At 46.3% G+C, this 26341-nt stretch overlaps 2 protein-coding genes across 6 annotated transcripts in view; both read right to left on the bottom strand.

Annotated features, from left to right (window-relative positions):
* Positions 1-26341, bottom strand: part of LOC8023137 (rab11 family-interacting protein 4A) — a 167315-nt gene that overhangs the window by 65105 nt on the left and 75869 nt on the right. The gene's annotated exons all lie outside the window — the stretch shown is intronic.
* LOC115325529 lies at positions 1242-19639 on the bottom strand. Of its 5 annotated transcripts, none has more exons than XM_042286133.1 (5): positions 11145-11224; positions 6284-6490; positions 4989-5086; positions 3139-3370; positions 1242-1393 (listed from the first exon to the last, which is right to left on the bottom strand). In XM_042286133.1, exons 3-5 carry the CDS (start codon positions 5040-5042, stop codon positions 1290-1292), a joined length of 390 nt encoding a protein of 129 aa, XP_042142067.1. In that variant the 5' UTR covers positions 5043-5086; positions 6284-6490; positions 11145-11224; the 3' UTR covers positions 1242-1289. The 5 variants fall into 5 exon arrangements, 3 of the variants coding, with proteins under 3 accessions (XP_042142067.1, XP_042142068.1, XP_042142066.1); XM_042286134.1 differs by having other exon boundaries at positions 6296-6490; XR_006076540.1 differs by lacking the exons at positions 1242-1393; positions 3139-3370 and adding exons at positions 19209-19282; positions 19371-19639 and having other exon boundaries at positions 4998-5086; positions 11145-11283.

Below are 26341 nucleotides of genomic sequence, written 5' to 3'. Positions count from 1 at the left end.
TTAGCCTGCGACATTAGTGACCATCTTGCGACATTTATTTGTATAGACAAAAGCTCCTGTACATACAAAGATACTAAAAAAAGTACGCTGATTCAATGCATCACTCTTGACCGCTTAGATAGCTTCAAAGATAGCTTGTGCAATGAAAGCTGGACTGATGTACTCAATAAAACGGACGCGAATGAGGCATACGAGACATTCCTAGATATTTTCAGCTCTATTTATAAACGTCACTTTCCTTGTAAATCTGTACGATGCACTAGGCGTGCTCGTAAACCCTGGATAACAGCTGAGCTAATTGCAAAAATACAAATAAGAAATAAGCTATACGCAAATTTTATTAAAACTAAAGACCCAGATAAACTTAAAATTTTCAAGAAGTACAGAAATAGCTTGAACAAGGAATTGAAGAAACGTAGAGTTCTTTATTACCACAACTATTTCAGTGTGACATCAAATCGCACCGACCGGTTGTGGCGAAAACTCAATTCAGTCTTGCACCGGGGTGAAACGCAAAAAAATATTGAGTTTATAATTCATAATAACGTGACCCTTACTAGTAGCGCTCTTGCCCCATACAAAAATATCCTATGGTCGGCTATAGAAAATCCTTTCTATGGTCGGCTATAGAAAATTGGCCCAATCGGCTTTAGCTTTTTCTATGGCTGTCTTTAGCTTTTTCTATGGTCTTGCCTATGGGCGTCTTTAGCTTTTCCTATGGCTTTATCACTGGTTGGCTATAAAAGTCTTTAGCTTTTTCTATGGCTAGCTAAAGAATTCTTCTATGGCTTTCTTTAGCCGGTGCGCTATAGACGTCTATAGGGATTCCTTTGGTTTCTTTAGCCAGCAGGCTATAGATTTTTCTTTGGCTTCTTTAGCCAGCAGGCTATAGCTGTCTATAGATTTTCCTTTGGTTTCTTTAGCCAGCAGACTATAGACTTTCCTTTGGTTGCTTTAGCCGTCTATTGCTTTTTGTATGGTCTTCTAAAGAATCTTTTATGGCTCACTGTACGGCTCTCTTTAGCCAGCAAGCTATAGCTGCCTGTGGATTTTTCTTTGGTTTCTTTAACCATGTATAGTTTGTGTATGGTCTTGTATGGCTCATCCTAAGGTTCTCTTAGCTGGCTGCCCCTTTTCCTTAGGCTTTGGTATTCCAAACCCGTTTTGAAAACCTGTGCTGGTTCGCCTCTCTATGGTACGCTATATATGAAACGTCCAGGTAACAAAAACAAACACAAAAGTAATATTTTTGTCACCTTTATTCGAAGGACTGTAGGATAAAAAAAGACTTATTCACAAGGTTTTTCCTTGTTTGCCTCCTTGTTTAGCAACGAGGACAAGGACGTCCTCACTGGCCCTTCTTTGAGAAGCTTGAACTTCTTGCAGGTGTAACCTGCAAACGCAGACATGAAGATATCAAAAATACTTGCATCTCAGAAACACATTTACCTGTGAGCATAGATTTTAAAAGATTGGAAAATGCTCTATTTAACAGTTGACAATTTAGTTATGGGCTCGGTCAGTGACGTATGGAGGCTCTTTTCCGTCTCGTAAAATCAGTCCCACAAGTGGTTTAACCATATGATAGTTTTACGGCCAGGAATTTTGATAGTATCTTTCAAGTGCTGTCTAAAAATAAATGTTACTAGTTACTAAAAATAGAAATAGAATAAAAGAAAGCATTTGAAACTATCCAGAAAAAAAAGTATTCAAGCACTATTTATTGGTGTTGCAGACTACTAGACTAGAACATGGCTGTTCAGATAGACACACAAATTTGTTAAGCAAGTGTGCTGTCTGCCAGTTTTAAAGATCATCACTGGCATCTTATTTGCTAAGTGACGGAGGTGAAGCCACGTGCAGCATATGTCATTTCACAAAGACTGAGCACACTCCTTCCTCCCCCCCCCCCCCCCCCCCGAATTTTGGTTACTTAAAATGGCATTTCAAGACCAACCACTGCACAGCACATCTGACATAAACATGACATCAGCACTTTTTTAACTCACACAAGCTAGTGCCAGTGAATGTTTGTTGTAAAGGTCAAACCTTTACAAGATCTCCACAATATGCATGTTATTTTGTACCATATTTACAGAAAACTATTCTACACTTACCTCAGTCATACTATAGTCAGTTACAGGTTAAGAAAAGTTTTAGAGGGAAAGGAGGGCAGGGGAAAAGGAAGCGAACAAAATGCTTGGGGGGAGGAGGAAACCTCCTCCTCTCTTCTGTTTGCTTCCTCCTCCCCAGCCAGAGAACTTTTAACCAGTCACTGACTATAGAGCAGTGCTCAATTTGAAAGAGCTGATAATCTCTAAATAAATGATCATGGCATTATCAAACAGTTCACCTAGTAAAACAGAGCATACTAGATGAAAATGAGTGAGGCTAACTTCCAGTGTATAAAAGATAATTCAATTTTAGCCATAAAAAATATGCCAGAAATTAGGATGAGCTATTGTTTGGGGATGGGTCATCTCTTCGGATAATACAGTAGTGAAGGTTTTTGAAACTGTGTGGTCAGAAGTATGCAATGCACTTGAAAGTAATTTCTAAACATGAGGCAATGCTACGCCTAAATACATGTCCAGTCAGCCTACCGTAAAGTACAGATCATGTCCTATACCCCCCCCCCCCCCCCCCCCCCCCCCCCACTTTCCCACCCAAAAAAAGAATTATTCCACAGAAAATCTAAATTAAACGAAAATATGGCTGGGGCTCAATCAAAAGCAGAACCATAGTTCAAGATCACAATAGGAAGAGGATGCTTAGACAATAGGGGTGCATGCTTGGTTGCTGCAAGGTCAGGTGGGACCTGGTTGGCACAAACTAACAGAGCCAGGATTTAGACAGCTGGCAATATCTAAAAGTAAATGCAGGTTTTCCATACATGTAGTGCTCAAGTGGACCCTCAAGAAAACAGTCAAAGCTGTTTCATTTAGCAGAAGTAGCAGTCATGAGAAGACAAAAATCAAGAAATCACCTTTGCAGTGTTCAATGTATGCAGGAGATTTCAATTGAGTATACTGTTCTCGATTCAACCTCAAGATTTATTCAAGCCAAAATTTTCAAACTTATTTTGCTGAATGCATTCTCTCACTTTCTATAACAGAACTTGCAGATATTCATACTCACTTATCACAGCATTTACCCGGACTGGGTCAAGCTGTGGCTTGGCCGGCTTGTCCTTGTGTGCGTTGGACTGCTTGCCCGTGATTGATTTGCCGACAAGCTCTTCCGAGCTGAAGACCAACCTTAGAAGCTCCCGGGCATAAACTGTTGGTGATTTTGTGGGACCCATGTCTAGAAGGAGCAGCAAAGCCCTGCTGACCTTGATGCCCCCCAAATCTTCTTCGTCTTCGTTGCCCTGTAAGTAATCAGAGTGAATTCCATCGCTCAAGGTCTGATATGTTGATAAAAAGCACCTATTAAAGCTAATTCTAACATCAACATCATTGTCCCTTCGACCACTTCCATAAATCCCGGCATGCAACAATCCATACAGTGCAATCAGGAAACTTGCTGTCCAAAGAACGAGTGGCATGGCATTGATCGACCCGTCCAGAAAAATGTTGCAAGATCGTGTGCAAAGCGTGGACTGAGCGAAGCATTATTTCACGTTCCTTCATCCTGGGCAGACCATGTTTTACCTCTGAAATTGAATGAATGGCTAGATCTCCACACTCCAGTGCAATCCTACACCATACACTGGAGATGCTTTATTACTGCGTTAGCATTAATACCCACATGACAGGAAAAAGCTGATGGCGTTCGTCTGTAGACAAAACAGAGGAAAGGAAAGAGCACCGCATAGGGAGGAGAAGAGTAGTGAAGGACAAAGGCGAGAGGGAGGCGTCGTCACAAGGCGGAAGATGCTGGGGCGAGTCTGAAGTTGCAGGTGTGCGGAGCGCGTATGCCTTGCTTTGTGCTACAAAATGGAGGGTGAACCAAGTACTAGTGCTGGTCCAAGTGGACAGCAAAAGAAAATAAAGGAAGATCCATTGCCGGATCCTTAGGTGTTAGCATGACCCTTGGGAAACACCACACACATCCCCTTTTGGGAAATGCTAATGCTGGCCCCATAATGAAGCCAAAAAGGTGCAGCAAAAAATAAAGGAAGCAAAAGTGAAAGCCAATACAGAAAAGTGAAGGGGACAGCCTTAGCGTCTCCCAAGGGTCATGCTAATGCATTCTCTAAGAATCCACCAAAGGATTTTAAAATTTTTGTTTTTCTACTTTACCATTTTTGTTAGCATTTGGAAGTATTTGGTTGAGCAGGTGCTCAGAATCTATAGTCAGTTGCAACCTAAGAACAAAGGGCGAGGATAAGATGGGCCGGGGAGGAGGAAGCAGACGGAACGCTGGAGAAGAGAGAGGGAAACCTCCTTCTCTCCTTTGCGCTCTGTCTGCTTCCTCCTCCCCAGCCCGTCTTACCCTCGCCCTTTGTTCTTAAGTTGCAACAGACTATAGACGTTGCGAAGCTCGGGATCTTTCTTGCACACAAGCTGGCATTTGCTGCGACAACAACCATGTATAAATGCGGAGCTCGCTCGGCATTCATACAAACCTGGATAAGAGACTGTAAAATGTAGCAAATATACTTTTTCCTTTAAAATTAAAATTGGGGGGGGGGGGTACATTCCCAACAAAACTGATGGACACTTTACCATTTCCATCAGTTTCGTTGAGAATGTCTACACTGAACTTCGTAAACTGACCTGCCAAAAAAAATTGCTTTCCCACCACTTCAAAACAAGTAATTAACATGGCACAACAGAAGTACATTTGGAGAAAATATTCAGAGAAGCCGTTCAAAACGAAACCCATTTTGAAACAGTAGCTCTTTCCTGTGCCAGGGGGAGCGGGAGCAAGGGAGGAGGCAAACAGGTGTGTCACAGTGCCTCACGCACCACATTTTACAGTTTTTGCAAGGGGTCCATTATCAATAACATTTCTGCACCAAATATTCAAGAACTTTCACATACCTCTGCCTGGGCTCCAGGGTTTTCAGGCGCTCTCTGCACCCGAGCGTCCTCCATCTCTTCACGAAGGTTCTTTAGGTCCTGGACCGCAATCGTCAGTTCTGGGACATCAGAAAATAAATAAATCATACACAAATAAAAGGCAATAGCAGCATATTACAGAAATGCTGGTACTTGCAACACAATGCTGTTTGCACTTAAGTGCCTTGCTTTAATACAAGTTATGTATTATCTGTATGAAATTTCACGACAGACATTGAAACGAAAGTGACACCATCAAACTACTGTAAAATCCCGAGATAGCCTACCTAACATGAAGAGAAAATCGGGTGAAAACATGGTGTGGGCTAACTTTTGGTGTGCAATGAAGAAAAGTATAAAAAATTGCTATTTTTAGGTCGTGTCCCTTCCAAGCTTGTTACGGTGGCGAGGGGCAACAAAGCAAAGGTGACTGTACTCCCCAGTCAGCAATGTTTGCTTATATCCCGCCATAGCTAACTAGCCGCATTTACGCTGCGGCCATCATTGATCCCAACACTACTATTACTAGGAGTGGGCTATGTTTCGGTGTTTAAAAAGAAAATAGCAAATCAAACCAAAAATAGGGATGGGCTATCTTTCGAGGGTGGGGCATCTCTCAGGACTTTACGGTATATGGCCGTTTCATGGAATGCTGGATAAATAATTCCTATGAAAACTATGTGGCACACAAAGAAATGTTAGTGTCTCATTGGTCACTCCCAAAAGGTCCATTTAGGAAAATTAATAATATCCAGCTAAGTTAATTGTTAACTAATATATAGCAATTTTAATTATTATGCTTAAAGATGTGGTTTCAATCAATAAGTGGCTGACTGTCCCATTTTAGAAAGATGTAAGCCATGGGCTGCATCTAATGGCATTCCAAAGTGCAAATTGGCTTGGACATCTGTTTTTATTTCCTATCAAAGCTCATCTTTGCGGCAGCAGTACTGCTCCCCGTGGCCTGCTCCGTCGTGTTTCCAGAATTTTTGCAATAAGCACACCACCTATGAGTGACCGCACAAGTGAGCAGATGTAAAATGACATTGCATGCCCAATTTCAAGTATGCACGTTCGGAATTCGAATTTTGTAAGGTGCACAAGATGCAATGGTTTTTAAAAGGGAACTATGACAATGTTTTAGCTATCCAGACAGCTGCTTTTTCTGAATACTTGTGCTTCACTCTTTGCAGCAAATTATATATTATCTCAAGCGAAGTATATATCATCTCAAAATCAATATTAGTTATTAAGAAAAGTGCAATGCCAAAACCAACTTTAAATTTTACCGCACTTTCCAATGGCATGACGTCACAGGCAGAGAGTGTCATCTTTGTATGCTGGAGAAAGCGTCGTCTTCGGCATAAATTTCACACCACCAAACTTCTTGGTACCCAGCTGGAAACAAATTCCACAGCCCAAACTGTGACACTGTTTCCATAGCCAACGTCATTTTTTTAATGTAGTCAGTTGAGATTTTCAGTCTGAAAAATGGGTGACGACCACATTAGGAGATTCAATGACACTGCAACAAAGTGGCATTTTGACATAAAATTTGGGTTACTAATTCAGCTGTGTTCAACATTATATTCGGTCTGCAAATTCAGCTGTGTCTATTGATGTCCTAAGCCGAGTTCGAAGCACATCTGTGAATATGAAAAATTTGCGGAGTTCTTTAAAGGCATCATGAAACAATATCGGGTTGGAATGTTCATGACGTTGCAGAGGCATACTGGTCCTAGTCTGGCCCAAGTATACTCGTACAAACTGCCACTCATTCGAAAGCTTCTTTGTTGTGGTGAAATTGCAAAGATAGAAGAAGACTATTTCTTTCAGTCTTGCCTTTGCAAAGCTTGACATGTAATTGTAGGAGCAAAATCACCATTCTGACGACAGTCGAGTGCGGCTTATAGATTGGAACGAGCACTGCGCGAGCACTTGACTTCGGCTTGCAAGAATCAATGCCTCTGCGAACAATCGGGTAGTGGTTTATGCCCAATGACTGCGGTGACAAGAATAGCCGAACTCTAACAATGCCTGGAGCATAGCACGCGTCCTCTACTTTGCCAGCCTCAGCGCGTGGCTATGATTAATGTTGGCTGCATAAGATAGGCATCAGGCCCCGTGGCCGCTTTTTCTGGCTTCAAGTTAAGGGAATTAAAGATGCTCATATTTCTCAATTTCTTTTTGGAAATAGCTATTGGCTAGAATAAAAAACTAAGGCATGTTTATTGAGTTAATTATGTTAGAGAGCAATTCTATGTGGTGTTTAGTGCAAGTAAAAAAAAAATAGTTTTATGACTCCTACAAAAAAACGGACATGTAAAAGAAAAAAAACATTTTTCATGCTAGGCATTAGAATGGTGTATCAGACATCACCAAAAAATAGTTTCTCTAGAGTCGTGCAGTTTTTCCATAGAAACCAGAAATATGAAGTCCTAATCAAAGTGCCCGCCAGTTTAACTGAATCTTTCTTTTCTACAATCGCTCGTGGAGAAGACCAAAATAACAAAAATAAAACTAAAGTCTTTGGTGCGGTCGCGGAGGACATGTGAAGTGAAACTCGCGTGACTTCCGGCGAACCCACTTTTAGTGACGTCGGTCGATTCCTTCCTTCTGACCGCCCCGACATTTTGTGGTGCAATGTTAGGTCACACTGAACTGGCGGGCGTTTTGAATTGGACTTCATATTTTCATAATAATAAAAATAAGAACTGCACAACTCTAGAGTGACACAAATGTTTGGGGATGTTCTGACACACAATTTAGCACCTAGCATGTAAAACATTTTTTTTCCCGTGTCAGAGGCTTTTTAAGGGCGGGGACTTATAGCGAGGACAGAATGAGCTAGTACAGCTTAAAGGGGCCCTGCAATCACATTTAAGCGTCTACCTTTTTTGCGGTTTCCACGTCTCTTGGGGTTTGGGCAAGTCAGCGGGCACGGACAGAGTAACTAAATATCAGTGCATCATGTTTTAACCGGACGACACGGAAACACCTCCTCCACCAACGGGGGCGACCCGCGGTACCGGAAGCACGCGATATGTGACGTCTTTGGTGCTGGGCTTACTACTGGTCAGAGCCGCTAAAAGCTTCTTTTTAGTCGAAATACAAAATATAAGTGGCGCAAATTATTTGATTTACTTATAAAAGTAGTTTTTGTTCAGTATTTTAGGTCAGAAAAGAAACAAGAGCAGTTTATAAAGTACGGAAACAAGAAATGACCCGACGACATACCCGCCACCAAGCGGTGGAAAAGGAGACACATACTAGAAAGGAGTAGCGGGATCAGGCACCGACACGGAAAAGTCCCGGATGTACACGGCGGTGCTGCGGTTGTATGGACTGGAGGATCCGACCGGCTTTGAGTGCTCCGAATGCCTTCGGCGAGCAGCTTTGTCTTGCGGTTTGGCCGTTTCGCGGTATGGCAGCGCGAAGTGTCTCCCATTCTGAACTGACCTTCACCCCGTGTTTGCCGTCGTTTGTGGCCAATGAAGTGTCATGCCGAATTATTTTTTAATTGCGCAGCAAATGTAATGAAAGCTACTCTGGCTGCCCACTGCTGCGTAGTCTATCCAGAACATGCTTTAGTAGCGCCCTCTCGCGCCGTCGACACGGAGTGCGGCAGCCGTGAGCGCTCGCTGAGCTCACTCAGCCCATCCTCTAGTTCACAGCCACTCAAGCAACCAAGGACGTCATGAAGGTGGTTATTTTTTGCTTGTTTTTGTCATTTTACTTTGCCTATATCTTTTCAAATAAAGCGAAATTCGAGAAAAAAAAAAAGTTTCATTAAGTTACTCCGTTCAGTGCGCTCAGGTTCGGTGCAAATTAAAAACCAGTAAAAACGTCCTTGCAGGGCCCCTTAAACAAGCTGGCCGAAGCGATAACAATCCCACGTGGGCCATCCCTGGCACGATAGGCCATTGGGAGCAAGATGAGGATTACCGGCCATGATTTTACGCAGATGCAAGGGAAGATTTGCAGCATCAATAAGCCGCACACTAACAGTGCATCTTGGGCTAACAGATTTTGTTGGTGCACTGCTGCCTTACTCTGGTTGACCGTCCTTCACTACCTTAGCACTGACTTGTATTTGTGCTTGCCTCTCCAGGAAAGCAAAGCCCCCAAACCATTTTTTGGTTTATTTTGTTTAGGGTAACTCGTCCTAGACCTGTTGCACAGGTGTCCTGATGGCACCTGACACCTAGCCACCCCCAAAATTGAAGAAATAATAGTGGTTCGTTGCAACTTCGATCCAGACAGCTTATGATGCCACAAGCACTGCATGTGGGATTTTTAGTGCTCTAGTCAGCGCTCCCCTGTACAAACTCAGACCGCCGTCCCTTAACACACCGATACTTTATCAAGTTCTCAAAACACCATATTAAACACAACTAAAAACCGGTTTTTCGTGTAAGGCCCATTAAAATAATAGGCATTAAAGAAATTTAGTTCTCGGCCCAAGAAGCAGCCTGAGAGTGCCCCGGATCCCAGAATAACACCGTAATCTTCCTCACTATAAAGTATTCTGCTAGGCTACCATCATCATGGCAACAAGGAGTTTGCCAAATGTATGCACGCAGGAGCCAAGCGTCCAAAGCCTCCAACCATTAAAGGCACTGTTATACTCCAACAAAACAGACGGGGGAGCGCATGCGGCATGGGGACGTTGCGTTGGTGAAAGCCAGCCACTCCAGAGTCCAAAGCCTTGACGCAGCTGACACGACTGGCAGCATTCGGCGTGCATGGGCGACGCCGGCACAGAATGCGAGTGGAGCCATCTCGCGCCGGCCGCGCCAAAACCACAGGATCAACCTCCCAGCATGCATTGTGTGCGCGCTCGCCAAAGGCCAGACACCGGCGCATCGTAGGAACAAAAAATGTGGACGCTCGAGGTAGCATGCGCATGCGCCTGGTAGCAACGCGCCATAGGAAAAGTTGGAGTGTAGACAGAAGAGGTTTCTGGCTTGCACGGTGCAACCAGCATGATGGAACAGACTTTAGACAGTGCTCGCTTGCGCGCGCCATACGTCAAAATATAACAGCGCCTTAACACCCTTTGTTCGACCACCGTCTGAGGAAAACGAAGTGGTGATTATAGCAGACGGCGGTTGCCTCGGATGGAAGCAATCAAATCGGCTGCCAGCGTTCTCTCTTAGTTTTCACTTCATATAGTAGCCTAGCTCCGGACCTTTGGCGGTTTTGACGAGGCTAGACACAAGCTCAAGGCTGTGATTATATTAGACTCCCCGAGTAGAGCGTAGCAAAGCAGGGGGCAACCGAGCGTAGCGCAGCCTGTCAGAAAGCCATGCTTATAGACCGACACACTGTTTACATACAAGCCCGCATTTGCCCAGACCAGGTGTGGGCACTGTGCGAGCGCAGAAACCAGATTCGCGTGAGCTGAAGCTTCTGTGCATGTGCCGTGGCGACAACAGCACCACCGCAGAGGCATGACATCAGAGCCACATGTTGGTCTATAGAATGAACCATGGCCACCAGATTCTCCAAGCAAGGCAAACCAGCAACCAAAGTTGACAAGCGGTGATTTCAGCAAAAGAACAGCTGGGAAAATAGTGCCAGCATGCGTCCATTCAAGTAGCGATCCATTGCCATGGTGACGGTGACTATAGCAGAAGGTCACGACAGTGTTCGAAGATTGGGTGCATGGTTAGGTCCTCTTGCAATGCATTTTGAAAGGGCAAAAAGTTAACAAAAAGAGGTCAAAAAGGATCTAGAGCAAGGGGCTGGTGTTCTACGGCACCTAATAATCTTGTGCACCTCACACAAAAAGCATACATTTTTATGCTCCGATGGTTAGTTTTTTTGTTTTTTTTTTTTTCTTTTTCACTTGTAACATGAGCGTAAAGTATCAATTGGTTGGCCCCTGTACATCAAATGTCTGCTGCATGCCTGGTTGTTTACTGCAACACCACAAAGAATTAGAATGGTATCCGACTTGAGGAACTCGTGGCACCAGAGGAAAGCTTCTGTCAGGTTTTAATTCCCGCCCTTTTCCGATTAACATAGATTAAACATAGCTATTGTTCACATTGCCCTGTAGTCACTACATGTAAAATATCCCACGTTAGCAGGTGTCCGGCTCGAGTTAACTTGCACAAGCAGAGCCTTACTTACCATCAACTACATCTCTTTGTGAAGTCACATAGTCCACAATGGCTTTTAGTCTCGCATTTTCCTCCTGGAGGTGATCGATGTCACTCTTGAGGGATTTCTTCTCTTGCTCTAGTGCAGCACAGTTCTCACAATAATCCACCTGAAAAAATAAAAAATAATCTTCACAAAAGGTGTCTCACGCGCGGCTTAGAAGTAGTGCATTCTGGGAGCAGCGCCATCTGTGTGTATGCGATAGCCCACACCGCCCAGCAGTTCATCCGGTGAGACCCCGCACAAGGAACGGACGCTCTACACAGCTGCAGTGTTACGGTGCAGTGTATAGCTGCGGCACTATAACAGTGTTATTTTCGGTAAGCGGTTCTTTACTGTTGGGCTCTTATGGCGGACAGTGAATGGGAATACGGACGCTACGAGGAAAAGGTTGAAATCTGTGGTGTGGATTCGTTCGGTCCACCGCCAAAAGATCTCATCCTAGACAGCAAGCCGCAGCCGTGAGTGAAAATGACAGACATCCAGGTTTACGTCACCCCAAGGACAAATTTTGTCGCTCGCACAAGCCCTTTAAATGCCTGTAACCACAAGTGGACGGGTCCAGGAGTCAATGAAAGCAGTGAATGCAGGGTGTGCGATTGTAGTCTCGCAGGTGAGGCAGGCTTATGATGCCCCCCCGACTCTGGAATATGTGCACATCTTTGCTCGACTTACTTTTAGAAGGTTAATCGTTCCCTTTATGGGGCACTAAAGTGCATTTTGAGATTCTCTTTTTATGGTCATAACTCAATCTATGAGCTCTAAGCAGCCTAAGAAACTCGAAATTACATTCATGCGCGGTCAATTTGCATATTAAAAAAGCGGTAAAAGGTCCCGACACTTACCGTTGGCACAGAATGACAGATGGCGCTACCAAACCTTGCTAAATATGGTCGAACGACAAACGGCGCACGTCGGTCACTCGCAAGCGATGGGTTCCCGCGTGGACGAGCGGGACTGGTCGGCCACTCGTCAACTTGTTGCTTGCAAGTGGCTGACGAGCGCCGGTCGACTATGTACAAGAAGGTTCAGTAGCGCCATCTGTCATTCTGCAGCAACGGTAAGTGTTGCAAACTTTTATTACTTTTTAATATGCAAATTGGCCACGCATGAATGTAATTTCGGGTTTTTTAGGATGCTCAGAGCTCGAAGATTGAGTTATGACCTTAAAACGAGGATCTCAAAACACACTTTAGTGCCTCTCTAAGAACCGCGCAGCACTGAGTAGCATGATACACTCAACTCCTCGTGGAATATGTCATGCAGCTGTTTTTATCACCGCCAGCCAAAGAGAGCTTGGAGATTGCTATGACTCAAAAGAAAACATGCTTATGAATGGGATCATCTCCATGCTGGTTTGCTACTGCTCCTCCGGTAAAAAGCTTGCATACAGGTATCTTAGTTATCCTTAATCACGACTGAACTTGACTAGCAAGACAGGCCTAGCCCGCTGTTGAAGCATGTGAAATACAATTAATGCCTGCCAAAAGCAAACTACGCCGATGCAGGCCCAAAAACAGAAAACAGAGCACACTCTGTAGTTGGACATATCAAAGAAGCATTCACATTCTAGAAGTAAATCATCAGAAGTCAACCTCCCCTGCGAGACGACGATTGCGCTCTCCGCACTCACTGCTTTCACTGACAACTCCTGAACCCATCCACTAGAGGTTACGACCGTTTAAGAGAATTGCAGGCACGGGACAAAACCTGTCCTTACAATCAGGTAAATTTGGGTGTCAGTCATTTTCACCTGCGGCCGCAGCTTGCTGTCTTAGACGAGATATTTCGGCGGTTTACCAGACGGATTGATGCTGCAGATCCATCTACTCGTAGTGTCTGCATTCCAGTCTGCTGTCCACCTTAAGGGCCCAGCGGTGAAGGACTTCTTACCGAAAACAACATTGTCATGTTGCCGCAACTATACAACTATTCGCAACTCCAACGCCCTATAGGTGGCGAGGCGGTAGTTCCAAGATGGCGGAAAGACGGGGATAGATTTTCCAGGATATCCCGTGCGCCTGATCGCCGACGCTGTTCAGCGCGCTAAAATTTACCCATTTGTCCACAAATGCAAAGCGGTTAGGGAAGCGGTCAGGGTGACGGAGATGCCGATGCACGTTAGGAAAAGGAGCATGCTGTTATTTAGAAGTTGCAGAAACTTCAAATTGCGAAGCTTTGAGGTGAGCAAGCGCATTTTAGCACTGGCCACGTTACTGTTTCTGGCCGAATATTTTTGAGGGTGATGAAGATATGTTTGCGCTTTGCCTGGCAATTAGTGCTCTAAAAAGAGAGCCGTGCACGGTGACCGTCAAGCTTCGGAAGAGCAGCGTTCACAGCATTGGTGTCTTCGCGTCACAGCCTCACAACTCGCAACTCACCGTCCCTGTTTTTGTGTATTGCAACACGTAATCAAACTGCTCTATTGTTATTGATAGAAAGCTTGTTACGTGCGGTGTAGCATTACAACCGTAAGCTCGCGCTGCGTCTTTAAAGCACAATTTTCAGTGCACGCCAAAAGCGTTGCCGTGCTCATCACTCTAAAAAAAAATGTTGTAGTCCGTACACTTCTTGTTATATATACCACATTCCAAAACTTCAGTTCGCCGTGCAGACCTCCGACGTCAAACTGACGGCCCCAACTTTTACGAGAGGCTTGATGGCGGCGCAATATGATATTAAACAGGTAAAGTATGCATCAAAGAATACCAAAAAAAAAAAGACATTGAGGTTTTGCAGTAAAGCCTAAAAAACCTGATTACATTTTTTTTTTTATGGTCATTTACACTTACTTAAGCTATTTTAATAAGTTGCACAACTCGCCATTAAGCCGCTTGTGAAAGTTGGTAGCACCGGTTGAACGTCAGTGCGCTGTACGTCCAACTGAAGTTTAGGGGTGTTGTACGCTATGCAAAAAATGCCTATTAACATAATCGGCGTGTTTAGGGGTTTTATTTATTGCTCTATCAAAAATAAATATTTTAATATACCATACATTTTTCGTACCGTGTTATTTGCAACATTGCGGGCCCTCTGCCCAAAACTGCGCGTTCTAAGCTCTCCTCACAAACGGCTGGCCAACACAGACGCGCTTGAAATTCTTCGAGCATTTCTTTATTTGCTTTGTAATTACCTGAAAGCAAGTACAGGTATTCTGTCTTTTTAAAGTGCTTGGAATAAATGGTCATGTTCCTTGTAACGGTCTTAAAACGCAAACCCATTCCCGATGTGTATTGATCGATATACCGTTGCGCGACGAGTTTTCTCCTACTTATGGCAAAGAATAGACTATTCATATACCTTACTATAAAGTTCTTCATTATTAGCGGTAGCGTTTTCCGTCACGCTGAACACAGACTGAGCTGGCGGCCATGCACAAGACCAGAAATCCGCAGCGTATGCGATACACGAAAGGTCCCTAATGAAATTAGACATCCCGGTCCTTCGTGCAAGGCTGTTGCAAGGCGGAGCACGAGAATACCTTTTTCAACGCGCTCACTATTTTCGTTAAAAGGGCTTCACGCATAAAGGCCGACAGTCCCTGCCACCATTTCCGCGCCGCCACCACCGCTGCCGTCCCCGCTCCTCTGGTTCTCCGTTCGTCCGCGGGAGAGCGAGCGGCGCACTGGAGTTGCGAATATGCACCGCAGCTGCGTAGAGCGTCCATCGCTCGTGCGGGGTGTCACAGGAAGAATCGCCAAACAGTGGGGCTGCACGGCGGCGTAGCTGTCTGCCATCGCAGACACAAAGATGGTGCAGTTCCCAGAACACACCTCTCCTAAACCGCACCTGAATACACCCTACAGATAAATTGTTCCAAAAATTAATTTGCCCCGCTGATTCGCTAGCCCGCCCTTCTGTCTTTTTAACCATAAATCTTGATGTGGAGCAACCACAGCAAATTAAAAAGCACATTATTTTGCTTACATATATAGAATGTTCACTTTGGGGAATTCAAGCATACGTCCAGAATGACATGCAGGTACTATCGGGTTCGAATGAAAAGCAAACAGCGGAGTTGCATGGCCGTCAACACATGCGGCACCTCCTGGAGGCCTTTGGAAACTGATAAAACTGTGGGGTGGAGAGCAGCACGGTGCAAGGGGGTGCGTCGTAATCCAGTGTGTTTGACCCTCGCCCAGCACTACCCAAGCTTCGACGCTGCTCAGCCACTCTCCTTGGCTCGGCACGAGCCACGCTACGAAGCTTGCTGCTTGCAGCAGGAGCAAGCTGCTTGCTGCGCGCGAGTGTCAGCGGAACATGATTGCAGCATTATGCTCCCTCCGAACTTGTGCAGAATTTTTTTTTTTCTTACACAGTGGGGTTGAGGCATTTGCTTTTGTCGATTGCAGCATTTGTGTTCGCTATCTGTTCATTATTTTTTTTTTGTACAGAGGCTCTCTGGCAATATACATGCTATTTTCCATCCACGCTGTTTCACTATTTTGCAGCAGCCATGCACTCGCAGTCCTTCACAAGGACATCTGCATGGTTGTGATAACTGCTGTTAATCAAGCTCCCCAGGTCTTCGCTGCACAAACAAACTGCCAGCAAAATGTGACTTGTCAATGATAACGTTACTGAACTTTGCTAAAACGTTTTGTGAATGCAGAAGCTGGTGTACCTGAATTTTTCCAATACCAGCGCCACACGCTGGGAGCCGATATATAAAAGTTTGCCAAGTAATTGACTTCATTTAGATGTCAACAGCCATGTTAGGTTCCCTCTTGTTCTCCTGCCTCAAGTGTTGTACAGTTTTTGCTATACTGTTCACAAGGAAATCACAACGCACATTACAGCAAAAAAATGTACTGCACAAGTTACGAGAGAGCAGGACGCTGCGGTCATGCTCCACAAACACACACGTTGTAGGAGACTAGCGTGGAAGACGGGGTGGAGGGCACGTGACAGGCGGTCGGCCGAGAAGACACGAGCTGGCGCCAGACAGAGCGTGCCGATCGAGGCTGGGGAAGGCAGGGCAGGAATGACGGGGCCGGTCTGGCTGGTCTGCCCCATGGCAACCCCGGAGCGGTCCACAAGCGAGGTTCCGACTAGGACCGGTGGGAACGGCGAGCCCTGGCCATACCAACCTGGGCCATGACGATCCCGGTGTGTTCACAGCGGCGCGGTGAGACTCGGGCCATGATAGCCCAGAACAGCTGGCCAATCCAGCCCTGGCGTGGGAAAGACGATTCGCAGGCCTGGACACGGACTCCGACTGCGAGCTCTGAACTAAGGGCAACAACAAGGGTCAACGGACCCGGACTGCCGGCTCTGAACGATGGGCAATAAGGAAGTACAGTAAACCCATTCGCTGTCATCTCATTGTCTCGTGTCACTCCCTGGGAGATGAACGAAGTGAATACCGATAGGGAGCGATTCTTATAGAGCGAGATCACAAAAAGAAGACTACGACTGGCGCATCCAATGTGGGGCCCAGTCGGTATGTCTCTGCTTCTAGTCGTCTTCAGGAAGTCCCACGGATTCGTTGAGCGGGTTGTCCACTAACGCTAACGATGCCCGTTAGACAAAGTCTGTTGGAATTTTGGCAACTTGTCACACAGGAGAGCTCAGCAGGTGTCTCCTCGTGTCAAAACCGAAAGGACACGAAAAACGAGGTTGAGGACGCACTCTCTCCAGCACCCCAAAATAGTGGTTGGGAGGAGGTGATACAACCGGGGTGGTGGCGAGGAGCATGGGTAAGATGTAAGAAAGTTGTCTTCGGAGGCAGAGGAGTGGCACCGCATGTTTGCTGGAAGACAGGATAACGACTGGCAGGAGGGGAAACAGCCAGAACTCGTAGCAGAAGCAGTTGACACCGGAAAAGCTGGCAGGTGAATTAATGAGTACTACAATTTGTATTTGCTGGGCCAAGACGGCTTTTTGCTTCGCGTCATCCCAACAATCAACGATGGGCAGAGGAACACTTCTCCCTTCAGGTGGGTCGTTCCTAAAAAGCTAAGAAGGAGATTTATAGAATACTTTTCTGACTTCACTCTGGCCGGTCGTGGCAGTGACAGCAAGACTTTTCATTAGTTATGTCGCGCCATGACCTTGTCAGGGATGAGGCGGTAGACATTTAGGTGGGCTTGTAGCTGTCCAGCTTGCCTTAAGGCGCAAACGGTTCAAGCGGGCTTGCTTGCTGAGCTGCCGCCCCCTCCAAGGACCGATCAGTTCCTAGAGCTCGTTGCACGTAGAAGGAATGGGACACTGACATATATCGCGGTCAAGCAAGACGAAGAAGAGGCTCGAAAAGAGCATTCGCGCACCCGCGATAGCGGTCACACTCCGATTCGAAAACGCCATGAGCAATGGCGTTTTGTATTTTAAATCTGCGTTTATTTACACTATGTACAGTTCAAGTCGGAAAGAAGCGAGCCATTGCTCATGGCGTTTTGGAATCGGAGTGTGACCAGACGGGCGCGCACGTGCTCTTCTTGAGCCTCGTCTTCGTCTCACTTGACCGCGATAGATATCAGACGCAGATGCTTACATCGAGTCGCACGCGGTATACGCGGCCGTTGTGGAGTGCAGGTAGGCAGTGGCGTCACGAGGGTCAGCAGCACGCGGGGCGGTAGCCCGCCGCGACTCCCCCCCCCCTTCCCCCCTCCGCGACACCCCCGAGCGCGGCACCCGGGGTGGTCCGCCCCCCCCCCCCCCTTGTAACGCCACTGCAGGTAGGGTATATGGCAATCCCACCTCGGGCTTTCGATTCCTTCGCTTGTGCAACAGATGGACTTGGTTTACACCATCATTACCTAGTCCTGAAGGAAACTCACCCTCTGAGCAAGGCAGCTAGTGGTTTTGCCGCATCGCTAGTTACGAGTTGAGGGGGCCCGAATGCGGTGAAGACGCGAGCGTCGTGTCTTACTTCTAGACTTACTCGGCGAGATTCAAACAAGGAGTCTGGCCCGGTTCGCATCGCTGACTTGAAGGGATACTACCGTCACAATGGGGAAGATGATTAACATGAGGTTGTGGCAGGACACAGGAAATCCCGTTCCTGGCGACCCAGGAGCGAGCTCCGGGATGCAGACTCGCCGAGTTAGCCGCACGGTACACGAACCCGTCGGCAAGCAATTTTGCAGTGGAGGCTATGGCCACTACCACAATCTGCGGCAGAGTATTTGTTCGTTTCGTGTTGTTTCAACACTTTGTTCTGTGCAGAATGGCTTCTTGGAAAGACGGCCATAGACCTCGCCACCCAGGAAGTCCACCGCAAGGAAACACGGGCCCATTCGTTTTCCCGAGTGCTCAGGGTGGCTGACACTTGTTCGGCCTGACGAACGATTCAAGCAGGCAGTTCTACGCTTGCAGCGACCTCTAAGCTATGACGGAAGTTCCAGCGCATCACCGGCACAGCATTGAAGCTTGGGTTGTGCTGAGTAAGGGTCAAACCCATTGGAGTGGGGAGCCCACCAATGCAGCGCCCTACCCTCCAACACGCAGTTTTACCTGTCTTATCAGTCTACAGAAGCCTACAGGAGGTGCAGCATGTATCATTGGCCACACACTCTGCTGTTTGTAGTTCATTCGAACCTGATAGTACCCAAGAATAGCACTGTGCACACTGGGAATTTTTGTATGGTTCGTTACAGCCACAGACCTTCCCTATACTTCGTTTCAGCTTAAGCCCAGAAGCAGCCAAAGCTACAATCACGAGCATGTGGCCCTGAGCAGTGCTTGTACAGGACAAGCGCGCATGCTTGGCAGCGACGCTGAAAGCCAGGAGCTTGCGCTTGTAGCATCGGCTGCATCTGGACTTAAGCTGAAATGAAGTATAGTTCTCGACCTGGGATAATTGAAACTGAAATTACCAGTGCTGAAGTTACAAAATGATAGTTGCATCTTGAAAAAAAGAAACGCTATTCTTGTTGATTTCATTTTTTTTTGTTTTTGTTTTTTTTTGTTTAGACAACATTTAAATTAGGAAGCCGCGCTTATATCCTCCGTCCCTCTCTCTTTCTGGTGGGACTCGGAACCCGTTAACATCAAAGCAAATATCTGACGGATATGAGTGACGTGCATACGTACTACCTGGTCACCGGCTCCATTGCAAGCTCCTTTGATCATTAGCTTGCATTTCTTTTCCATCTGCGCGGGGCTACCTGTTCAAAGAGAAAAAAAAATGAAATTGAAGGCTAACAAATTATGAGGATTACAACTTAATTTAGTAAAGAAACGGAGCGAACTTACCGATAGCCACGATCCTCGCTGGGTGTTTTTCTCCCTCCCACCTGACTTGTACTTCTTTGTTGAATATATTCGAATCCCTCGAATTTTGCAAAATTAATGCGCCTATTTTAGTATCTACCAAGTCCCTTAGGCTAACTACATCATACACGCGAGTCCTTCCGGTATTTACCCACCTAACTAAAAGGTGGCTCATTTTTGCAAACAGCAAGTGCCGCCAAGAATGACCGAGATGAAAGATGATAAATTGACAAAAGACAAGGTACACACGTGCAAACAAAAACACTCCTGGATTGGATTGGATCGTTGGACGGTTAGACAAGAATGTTTGACACCAGTGTTGGCAGACGGTAACTTTTTTTAGAGCATCGTGCGCTCTCCTTTAACACAAAAATGGCAATATATTGCTAATTTCTTTTTTTCGCTCTCTTAGAGCATATTAAAAATGTCAACTGTTGTAGCCGCTTAAAATGTATAGATTAGAAATGCCAGGTGTCTGTCAGTACGCGTTTAAACTATTCGAAGTGATCCTTTGCTCCGCCGTTCTGTAGTGTGCAGAAAGGAAGAAAAAAAAGAGTAGTTTGCTGTAGTTTGCACCCTGTAGTTTCCACCTCGGAGGTAGGAACAGAACCTGAACGACAGAGGAGTGGTCGTCCTTCTGTTTCTGTACTTTATAGCGTAAACGCTTCGGAGTGTCGTTTCATCGACAAACGTTTTATCGAAGCACGTTTCCCCGACAACCTTTCATCACGTGAAATGCCTCGAAGACTAACGAATATTTCTCGACGAACTGATGATTGCAACAGCGTGTACCTTAACGTATAAATAAATATCTATCGATCTATCTGAACCTCACACGGAAAAAGCTGAAAGGCAAATCGGCCAGCCACGGGAAATGCACAGGTCCATGGCTTTGTAACACACCTGTACACAGTACATCATATGGCTCTGCAGCTTTCCGGTCCTTGTTTGGAAAATAAATTAAGTCACGAACCGCGTGAGTTAAACACAATCAAGGTAGAATTGCTGGAGCCGTTAGAAAGTAGGCCTAGCGAGGTGTGTACAAGCAATTGTACACACCTCGCACATTGGTACGAGTACACACTGGCCACACCGGGAGGCACTCACTTGATCGAATGACGTTTTAGCGAACGCCCACGTTTCATCGAACGACACTTTAGCGAATAGTCGGACGCCGCGAAGCGGCGTTTTCGGGTGGGCCAAATGGGTTCACATTTTTGTAATGAGTTGCCGAAGACTGTCGCCGCGAAGCGGCGTAAAGCGCAGCGCGACGGATGGGTTAACGCGCGCCCCCGTTATTCGCTAAAACGACCATTCGCTCAAATGTCATTCGCTCTTGTGATATGGACCCGTGCCCCTTAACGTACCTGCCGAGCTCGTGAGCACATGAATGCATGCAGTACAGCTAGGACTTCAGGCGTCCTCCTCCACAGCGTGCGCTCGCGCTTGTAGTTTCAATCCCAATCAGAGCACGTAGACAGGAAAGCTTCTTAGAAGTAAGCCTGTTTCACGTGCTGCAATTGTTTCCCCAAATCGTTGCGATTTTTGCCACTCTGCGACTAAAAGCACAGTTGCACCGTCGCAGCGGCCCTGCTACTGGTTACGATCGCTTGAAATGTCTCAGGCTTTGTTCAAGAAACTTTTGATCAACAAAATTGCAAAGCAATCGCTCGTGGGATGTCTTTCTCACCGACAATCGCCAAACAACGAACAAATCGCCGTGTCGGCTGTCCCGATTTTTTTCGCACAGTTCCTGCAGTCGCTGTGCGTGAAACAGCCTCCAGCGTTCATCACTGTGTTTCGCATGCGATTTTCTGGCCGGCCCCTGTCGGAAGCGTGCGCTGGCTAGACTTCCTTTAAGTTCGGCGTCAATTTTTCATGAACAACGTTGTCAAGGCTGCACAAGAAAGCAAAAGTGTGCATCTTGTTCCGTCAACCCCCGCATAAGGTTTGTTAACTCGCTACTGCGTGGTTTACATTAGCAACCGCATGCAAGAGTTCATACTCAGCACCGGGAAAGTGCCTTATCCACAACGTGAACTCGTGCACCAGTAAAATGTTTAATTCACAACGTGAACCACTTGCAGATCTGGCTAGATCAACATACCCAGCCAAAGCACTGCAAATGTATTGCTTTCGACATCTTGTAAACCCTGAGACGGGGAACGATAAAAAAAAAACGGACGTTAAAAAACGGACGTTTTTTTATCGTTCCCCATCTCAGGGTTTACAAGACGTCGATTGATTACCAGCTCGCCTGCACTCTCTCACTGCTTAAAAAGTATTGCTTTGTTTGATTCTACCGTGTTCATTTTAGATAGTGAACGTTCAACATAATGTCGGCCTGAATCCGTGCGAGTTCTACCACCAACATTTCGCAGCGCCACTTGTGAAAACTGCAGGGGCGCTGCTCCACCAAAGCAGTTCAAAGAATTGCCGCTACATGCAATAAAGGCGGCGCTTTCATCCGTCAGAGACGCGGGACGTCAGGAGCGGGTGTCCGGATTGTCCAAAGAGGCGTCTAGTTTACTACCCAGCTCTTTTGCGAGCCAGAACACGTGCTCCGCAGCGCAGCGGCGCAGCGTCTCGCAGCACGTTGTGATAACAGTGATGTGTTGACAGCAGGCACGGCAGGCATGTTTTGAGACCGTTTAAAGTAAATAATGTCCACGTTAGGTTGCGCGGACGCATTGCACCTGCAGCTTCAATTTGAATAGATCGGCTGGGATCCTCGACGTCGTCGGCGTTTCCGTTGTCGGCGTGCACAAAAGTGAGTGCTCTTTTTTCGCTGGGGGTGTTGTACGCAGCGATTTGGCGAGCGACGAGGCAAGCGACGACGACTCGCTTGAAGGATGAATTGCATGTAAGCGATATAGCGAGTGACGAGACGAGCGAAAGTGACAGCGACGAGCGACGGAGTTCTCACGGTCGCTTGTCGCGTCCCTCGGTTTTTGGATTTCTAGAAATCGTCGCTCATCGCTCTGGTCGCTTACTCCCGTCGCTTTCATACGGTTTGCCTCGTCGCGCGAGTGACCGACCGACCGACAATGAACCGCATGAAAACGACGGGAGCGATGAGCGACGTTTTCTAGAAGAGCGATGCTATATGCACTACGTAGTGCACTTTGGACGTAAATTGCTATATGCACTACGCTGAGAGCTCATGCCGCTCGGGCCACCCTTTTTCGAACTGCGCGTGTATCACTGGGGAGCTCGTTAACCCAGCCCCCCGCCTGCGTTCACGCCGCTTCGCGGCGACAGTATGCGGCTGCTAATTAGAAAAAGTTAATCAGTACACGCCGCTTCGCGGCGTCCAGCCGGCAACCCAAGCCCCGCTGTCCCCGATCTGCGAAGTTTCGTCGACAACATTCGGTGTTTTTTTTTTTTTTTTTTTCTAGTGTTCATCGCAAAAAAGAAATATAAATATCGCCAAATACCTCGTGAAAACAACGTTCAAGAAAAAAGAAAAGAAAAAAAAAAAAGGTAGGATCACCGCGATTCGAACCTGCGTCCACTTGCGTACAAAGCGGGCACGCTAACCCCTACGCTATGCCACCGGTTGGAAAATTCGTTGTGATCATTCTTTTTATACGAGAGAAACGTAGTGCATATAGCAATTTCCGGCCGAGCTGCACTCCGTAGTGCATATAGCATTACTCTTTCGAGAAATAAAAAAAATAGCGAAGCGCAGGGGTGACAGTTAGAAATCTCCGTCGCTTGTCGCTGACGACTCTCGTCCCTGTCGCCGTCGCTTGTCTTGTCGCTTGCTAAATCGCTTACATGCGGTTCGGCCTTAATGCTATACGCACTACGCCATGCATCTCGACCGGAAATGGCTATACGCACGACGCGAAACTTGTTGGGTCTCGTATTAAACGAATTGTCAGAAGAAGTGTTTTGTAGCTGTAGCGTAGTGGAAAGGAGTCTTCTATATACACGTTCGAGCCAGAGTGGGTTTACTTTTTTTCCCTTCTTTTCTAACTTTTTTTTTTTTTTGTCGAGCATTTGGCGATATTGATGACGTTTCTTTATTGCAATTATCATTGAAAGAGGGAAAAAGAACATTGTCGACGAAACTTTGCTGAACTAAATGGTATGGGACTCCCTTTCCGGAGGTGCAGTGGGGGACAGTGGTACTATGGTGCCTGGAGCGCGTCTCTGACTGGTGTGTTCAGCGTCCTGTGCTGCCCATACATCAAAAGTGGTCCCAAAGTGGCAACAAATAACGTCACAGGACCCGGAGTGTCATGCTGTCGGAGGTCGTGATCCTGGTGGTTGGCTGAAGAAATGCTGGCAAAAAGCATGAGCGAACGCGAGTGTCGCTGTCGTCGCGGTGTCCCAACTTCTGGCTGCTGGCGCTTCCATGGATTGCCACCCTGGAGTGCGACCTGCAGAACAGGCGTCTGCCACATACGCCAGAGCTATTGGGACGCCACCAGGATCGCGACTGGCGGCAGCATGACACTTCTATGATGTAACTAGGCGGAAATGGAGGGACCAGTTTTTTTGGGCGGGGTAAACACTCCAGTCGGAGACGCGTTCCAGGCACCAAAGCGGAACTTCGGTTGTCGGCTGGACGCCTCCAAGCGGCGTGTTCGAGGGGGGCCAAGTGGGTTTATAGTTTTGTAATGAGCAGCCGCAGGCTGTCGCCGCGGAGCGGTGTGAATGCGGGCAAGAGGACACATGATATCCGAAAAGGGTGACCCAAATGGCATGAGCTCTCCGTGCTGTCGTGCATATAGCAACTTCTGGTGGAGCTGCACTACATAGTGCATATCGCATTGCTCTTGAAGCGTTAGCTGCGTTCGATTGACCTACACCTCCTGCACCGCTGCAGAAAAGTGTAGGGCAGTCTACTTCCGGCATGTGTATTCAGTCTACTTCCGGCATCTGTATTCAGATGTGGCCGGAAGTACACCGCCCTACACTTTTCTGCACCTGTGCAGGAGGTGTAAGTAAATCGAACGCAGCTAATGTTTTTGAGCGTGTGGGCTGGTCTTTCATATGTATGATTCTTGTGTGCATTCATTATGTGCAAATAACCCTGATTTTTGTTTTAGATGGAGCAGGTGGGGGCGTACAAGATGTACCTCCAATCTGACACTGGTAGTGTCCCCAGGCGTTCAGCACATCGCTACAAACAGCAGCATCTGGTGCTGAATGACTCGGCCAGGTAATTATTTTCTATCTGTACATATATGCAAAGACATGGTGTCACAGCCACAGGGAAAAATGTATGGAAAATTGTAGGCAATTGTTGGGCAGTTATGTGAAACATATTGCCACAACTGCCAGTCAGGTGTCCTTATAGACACATCCCGAAATTACTCCCTCTTCAAGCAGAGTTGGAAATGCTGCACAGCTGTGTCTGCAAAAGACGCTAAAAATGGAAAGCCGATCGCTTAAATATAGTTCACTTTTTCTTGTTCAAAATTGTACAAAAGAAGGCAACTCAATGATACATTAGCCTTGCCGCACCTCTTTGGTAGCTGCCCATCCCTGCGGCGGAGCTTGTACTTCCCCACATGAGGGTGTAGGCAGCATTATACAATAGCTTTGCCACCTTGATGGTGTCTTTCGCACACATTACTGTGCAGGATTTCTAGATTTGCTTAAAGAGGGTGTAATTTTGGGATAGGGTCATTTCTAAGCATCAGGATTGAAAGCTGAGCTAGTTGGTACCGGTTCATGATAAAGTAAAAAGTGCACAAGAAAAAAACAGAGCAAAAAAGAGGACACATACTGGGCAACTTTCCCAGCAATTTCGGTGTTGCTGGCGAGTTCCCTAGCTTTCCCTGGTGCAACACGAATTCCTCAGATTGCGTCTGGCTTGAAATGGACGAGCGACTCGGAGAACTTGGAGAAGTTTGAAGCGAGAGCAGCCAATCAGGGATGCAGTATTTTTGCGTGAAAGTCCATACCGGTGGTGATGACAAGTAAAGACTTCGTTAGTGTTTGGAGTCAACCGTTTTTGAGAATAAACCATTTCAGAAAGATGAGCTACTATTCTCAATGGCATTAAAGGTATAGAAACGTGTTTATAGGGTGCAACTGTGTGTTTGACTAGTGAACGAAAAGTAAAATTTAGTGATGATGATTGCAAATCATTGCAATTGGTTGCTGCGTGTGAGTGTGGGCGGCCCGTGTTGCTGGTGTTGCAACGTCGAGTTGCTGGGAGAAATTGCCCCGTCTGAAGCAAGCTTAAGTTTTAATCATTGCATTTTCCTTCAGTCCTGCTCTCATTATCCTTTGCCATACCATGCTAAAAACGCTAGTTCTCGTCTGATCACCGAAGCCAAGCAGCATCGGGCACAATCAGTACTTGGGAGGAAGATCACTTTTTGGCCTTGCTCCCCCTTTAGTGAAGGGTCTAGTTTGAGCCGTTTCCATGGCTCCATGGCTACAACCACATGGCTTTTGTCAACCAATCAGCTGTTGCGAGGTTACGACGCGACTTCACTGAAAACCAAATGTAGAGCCAAAAAATGTTTCACATTAAAAAATGGGGCCCGTAGCATTTTATTGAGAAACATTTAATTGGAACATCAGCTTTTCTCTGACACACGTTTAGCTCTTTCCTGATCATGGGAAAAGTAGCAATATTTAAAGGATCCGTGCAAAAGCTTTTATTTAGCTAACTAAGTTGTGTATGGAGCAATATGACACATGAAAACGTGGCCAATTAGATTTTTTTTAAAAAGACAGGTTAATATAATGTTTAAAAAAAAGATTTGCAAATTTTGAAAGTACAGTTTTATGTTCAGAAGGCATATAAACGCCGAAATTTCTACAGCTATGTCAAATTAAACAACAAATAAGAAAAATTCAGAATATAGAAAATGTGCCCCACACCCACGACTGTTACGTCTGAAAGGTAGTGTACTCTATGCACTCTAACTGACATTGTCTATTTTCGGTTCGTCGGACAGTTAGCTTCTGTAAATCGTGTGCTT

Source organism: Ixodes scapularis, unplaced genomic scaffold (genome assembly GCF_016920785.2).
Source record: "Ixodes scapularis isolate PalLabHiFi unplaced genomic scaffold, ASM1692078v2 PGA_scaffold6__148_contigs__length_123643588, whole genome shotgun sequence".
NCBI classification, from domain to species: domain Eukaryota; kingdom Metazoa; phylum Arthropoda; class Arachnida; order Ixodida; family Ixodidae; genus Ixodes; species Ixodes scapularis.
The sequence above is the reverse complement of the archived record's forward strand: the minus strand, read 5'-3'. Positions and strand labels throughout refer to the sequence as shown.